General features: G+C 36.2%; 1 protein-coding gene across 5 annotated transcripts in view; it reads left to right on the plus strand.

Annotated features, from left to right (window-relative positions):
• LOC106460040 (upstream stimulatory factor 2-like) overlaps nucleotides 1–5,244 on the plus strand; it is a 54,409-nt gene that overhangs the window by 17,239 nt on the left and 31,926 nt on the right. For all 5 annotated transcript variants that reach the window (XM_022386648.1, XM_022386647.1, XM_022386651.1 and 2 more), the window contains one exon: nucleotides 1,939–2,100. In XM_022386648.1, coding sequence (XP_022242356.1) covers nucleotides 1,939–2,100 — 162 coding nt within the window. The remainder of the gene's footprint in view (nucleotides 1–1,938; nucleotides 2,101–5,244) is intronic.

Below are 5,244 nucleotides of genomic sequence, written 5' to 3' on the forward strand. Positions count from 1 at the left end.
TATTCTCCAGATATGGCACCATCAGATTATCATCTTTTTCAATTGCTACAACACCATCTTAATGGGAAAACGTATGAAAATGTGGGAGGTGTTAAAGAGGACATTGACATGTTTTTTGCCTCAAAGCCAAGTGATTTTTAATTTTTAATCAGGGCATTAACAACCTGATTGTAAGATAGAAAAGCATCATCAATAAGAATGGAAACTGTTTCATTTAATAAATGTTTTGTTTTGATATACAAGTTGTTTGGGTTTTTTTTTTTCATCTAAAAACAGCAACATTAATTACTTGATGACCTAATACTTTATTATCATGGTATGCATATAAACATAGATCAAAATGTAGTTGATAAATCAAATGTTAATATTATATAAGTTTCAAGTTCTCAATTTTATAAGGCAATATTTAAAAAATCCTCAATTTTCCCTAGTATGAGAATTGTGGCATTTTATTCCCTAGAAACCCCTTATTTTGTAATTTAATTACCACCCCTCTGAGAAGTATGAAACTTAATGTAAATTATTCATTATAATATTATTATCACTCAGATAAAGTGTAATTTATATAGTCTTCAATCTTATGTGGTTACAAAGCCATAAACTAAAAAATGAGACTTCTGTCACATTCATCCTTTCACAAATTCCCAGTCGTTCTGTATGAGTTTAATACTATATTATTTATAACCAGTAGAATACCAAAGTGTTAATCTGTAAAATGGTATATTAATATTACATACTTTTCTGTACAAAGAATTGTTCTTCCAGGTTAAGCTTTATTCTAGAAAACACATTGACAAGCTTAACTGAATTTTTAATGGCTCTTATGGCAGAATTGTAAGTGCAAAGTAATTTTCATGCTGAGGTGAAAAACACTTTTCTTTGTCCAAAAATTGTCATATTTCATTTGCTTAATCTCTAACACCTCCTAAATAAATTTCAAACACTTTTGGAAGTAAGATTTCATATTCTATTTGTTATTTTCTCTGCCCTAACTCTGAATGAGGTCAGTAAACTTGATTGGCCTTATAACCACCATATAAAAATAAACCTAAATTACCCTTTTTCCTTCTAGAATGATTTTTAATTGTAACATGAAACTACATTTGTATATCCTAATTAGCTTAAATTTCATAACAGTATACTTGCTTCTACTTAAATTATATTGTTTTATTGCCCTCTGAACTGTGTCTAACCAATAATCCCACCACACAAGTTGATGAAGAGTACCTCACATTACCCTATTAAATTACATAATGCAAGGGCTACTTGCAAGCATAACTTGTGAAAAATGTTTATTATAATTATTATTTTTCTTTACGTAATCTAACCTACAAAGTTTCTCTTTTTTTTTACATTTTAGTTACTTTCATAATAATAAATACAGAATAGACATGAAAAACAAGAAATATAATACTTAACTGGGTCTTTTTTTGTTTTGCTGTTGACTGTCTATGAAACTTAAACCTACTTTATTATACTAATGGCACTATTGCACTAAATAATTGTTTTCATTTAATTAAAATAACATACCTAACAACACGAAATAATAACATAAAAATCAGACAATGTCCTATACCTAACATAATTTGTCTGGCTTTCTAGCAGTCAGCACTTTCACTCAATATATTCATGGAAAAACTTTCAGTGAAATTATTTCATTAAAGATTCAGATTTTTTGTGTTCAAAAGATTTGTAACCCTTGCTGAAAGCTTGCAAAATTTTGTGAAGATATACAAAACATATTAGAAGTTATTATATAGAAAAGTCTATTTGGGGTTACAAATTAAGTCGATTTGACCAGGAGGATTAACTAGTTGAGATTGTTTTCTTATGAACTTTTGCATATAAATTAAAAGGTTTTTTCAGGTTAGTAGATGCTGCATGATTGTGTTTTAAAATAAGTTTTTTTTGACATTCTGTTTGTTTGTATGCTTTTAGTGACATATCGAGTGGTTCGAGTAGCTCCATCTTCAGAAGTAAAACCTGAGGTGGCTCCTCATGTAGTGACTACAGCTGCTCTGGTTGGACAACAGGTGGCTCAAGCAATCATTACCAATCCTTATGCAACAGCTAATGGTGCTGGTAATCCTGGAGAAGAAGGTAATGCATTTCAGTATTGTAAAAAATTAACCATGTAAGCCTCATTTAAGGACTAACATAAATGTATATCAAAAAGTAAAATGTAACTGCTTATTGTTACATATGCTATCTAAAATAGATATTTTCAATTTGGTACACTACCTCATCTAAGCGGTGAACTCTCATGTACTCCATGATCAAAGTGGTTCAACTGCATCTCACATGTAAGTCATCATGCAACAACACTCCACCAATAGGAGTGCGATATAGCCATCGGATGCAAGTGACTCCCTCTATTCGATTCTACCGAACTATTCTCATTAGGCAGTGATTGAGTGCAAACTTTTTTCATATGTTCATTTCATTTTATTTGTGAAGTTTGCTGCGATAACTTACCTTTGTTTATTGAATTTTGTTTTCTCAATTTCGACTTTTTCACAGTGTAAGATGAATTCTGAAGTTTGTGTTCTACAACTCCTGATATTATTACAGCTGCTTCAAGTGCCATTACTGGCTTCTTGTCTGGGGTTCTTGACTGAAGATTTTTTGGCTACCATTTGCTAGGAGATTGATCACTATATGAGGTATTCATTTTCTCCTGACAATGTTCAGGTTCCTTATAGTGAACAGGTTTGGACAATGCAAGAGTTTGACAGTTATTTTTTTCCCCCTACTAACTATGCTGTGCCTTCCCATGCATCTCGTATGAGATCTACTAGGACTAACTTTGCCTTTTTGGATATGTTTTTCAGGTGTGTTCCATTTTTTTGTTTTTGCCATTTTCATAGGATAGTGTTCCTTCCTTTTGTTTTACATGCCACCCATCATTAGGGTCCCTTGTTTCCCTCCTTCCCCTGACATCAGGGTTCATGCTGAGCATATAGTTTCTCACTTTAGGACAGGTGTTAGCGTGCCTCGTCTACCATAGACTTCTGATCTTTATGCTTATTAGCAAGTAGACCAACCCTTTCTCGACTTTCAATAGTTAGTGTCCCTTTTGCCAATCTGGGGAGCTGTCCCTTATAATCCTATCCATTTCTTCCACGTCCATTTTCCAACCTTTGTCTTGCTCTTACAATTCTCCTGCAGTACTTGTCCAACATACACTTCCTTTCTAAGGCACTCCACTCCAATGATCCCCTGAGGGTTTTTGGAGGGATACATTTTACATCCTTCCTCCTCCTTGGCACTATTGTCCTCTTTGGCCCTATCTCTTCACACATGGTTTTGTTGCTGTTGGGATCATATTGGAAAGGATGCTGTGATTTCACAGGTTCTTCTATCTTCCCCTTATCTTTGTGACTTCTGAATGGCCCCCTTTCTCCATTGGTTTGTTTCTAGAGATTTTCCAGAGTCTTTGGAATCATGTGTGGACTCTGAGAGTCTATATTTGCCCCTTTAGTCATTTCTTTCATACTGATACCATGACCTCTCCCTTAACTATTTCTCATTTGGCAACCTTCTGCCTTTACCTGTTCCTACCACTAGGTGTCTCAAAGTTGGGTTCATGTCACTAGCCGTTTCAGTGACTTTCAGGTGGTTTCAAGTCCAGTGGGAGCATGTTTGGCCGATTTTGTCCCTTGTGGTGGTTATTCATTACCGATTCTTCAGTGATCCAAGTTTTGTCAGAAGGACTTTTCATCTGTTCTGTTCCCCTCCACCTTTGTCTCCTGTACCAATTTCCTTCCCATTAACTCTGGATCCAGCTACCTGTCTGAATCTATCCAAGGTTGTGCTGACCCTTCTATCACAGAGAGCTATCAAACCTGTCTGCCAACCGTCTCCAGGATTTTACTCCATGTTTTTGTCCTGTGATCCATCTGACCTGCCTCAAACAATTTCTGGTTCTTCACCAATTTCCCATAGTCCTTTATCACACTCAAGGTTTTTTTTCTCCAGGACTATGTATGACCAAGGTAGATTTCTGGAATGCCTATCTCCATATTCATATTTCTCATTAGTCCAGATGCTATCTTTGTTTTTATTATGGGATTGTGTATCAATTTTGTGCCTAGTCAGGCTTGTTTCACCATCGTATAATTTTATTTGGTCATGGGTTTGCCCAACTTCTGCATGCTTTAGGGTTGTGTTTACATCACTACATGGATGACTGGTTCCTGTTAACTCATTCCAAACTGAAGTCTTCTCACCACACACACACAACTGTTGCTGACAGTAGTAGCTTGTGTTGGTTGGATTTTACACTTAGTGAAATTTCCTTTTGCCTACCCACATTCTTATCCACTTGGGTGTATTTTTCAACACCCCCTTCATTTAAGCCCATCCTTCTCCATCAGTTCTCCATGCAGTTACTGTTTCCTCGATTTCTGCTCGAAAAGTTCTGTTACTTATGAGGACTTGGACTTCTATGGAAGCCCTTATTTCTTTGGGTTGGGTGGAATCTTGCTTGGGGTCCCTTGGACTCCCCAGTTACCCTTCCTCCTTCCATTACTGACTATCTACATTGGTGGTTGAACGGGGGATAGCACGATGATGGGAGTACTGCTTCCTCCACTTCATCCGGATTTGCATTGAATCACAGATGCTTCTCTCCAAGGTTTGGAAGTGTTGGTCCATCAGCAAGTGGTTTCTGGGAAATGGACTCACATCGTAATGTCTTACCATTTCAACATCTTGGAGCATATGACAGTACAATGTGCTTTGATAAATTTTCTTCCACTGTTACAGTACCAATAGGTCGTGCTCCATTCCAACATTTCCACCATTGTGGACTATTTCAATCACTATGGGGCACCTGTTACTGTTTCCCTTATTGTCGAACATTGGGCCTCCTTTATTAGGCCCATATGCAGCAAATAAATCTCCTTGTGTATCATGTTGTGGGTGTTTTTTTTTATGCTTGCCAGTCAGATCTTTGCTGATGTTAATATCTTTGTATGTCTCATCACCACCATGGTCTTGGGTCTAGTAGATCCTATCTTCTAACACAAAGTCACTATCTTCTGGTTTTACATTTATGATGGCCACACCATCTTTGTTTCAATAGCTGTACTTGTTACATCTTCTCTCCCAAAATACTTCTTCAACAGATTGGCGTGGTAGATCTTAGTCTTCCCATTCTCTTTCACCTTGTAGTCCATTCTGTTGAGTACTTTCTGTACTTCAAAAGGTTCTTTCAATTAGAAGGTGAGTTTGTTATGGTCT

The sequence above is a fragment of the Limulus polyphemus genome, unplaced genomic scaffold, assembly GCF_000517525.1.
Source record: "Limulus polyphemus unplaced genomic scaffold, Limulus_polyphemus-2.1.2 Scaffold697, whole genome shotgun sequence".
NCBI lineage: Eukaryota > Metazoa > Arthropoda > Merostomata > Xiphosura > Limulidae > Limulus > Limulus polyphemus.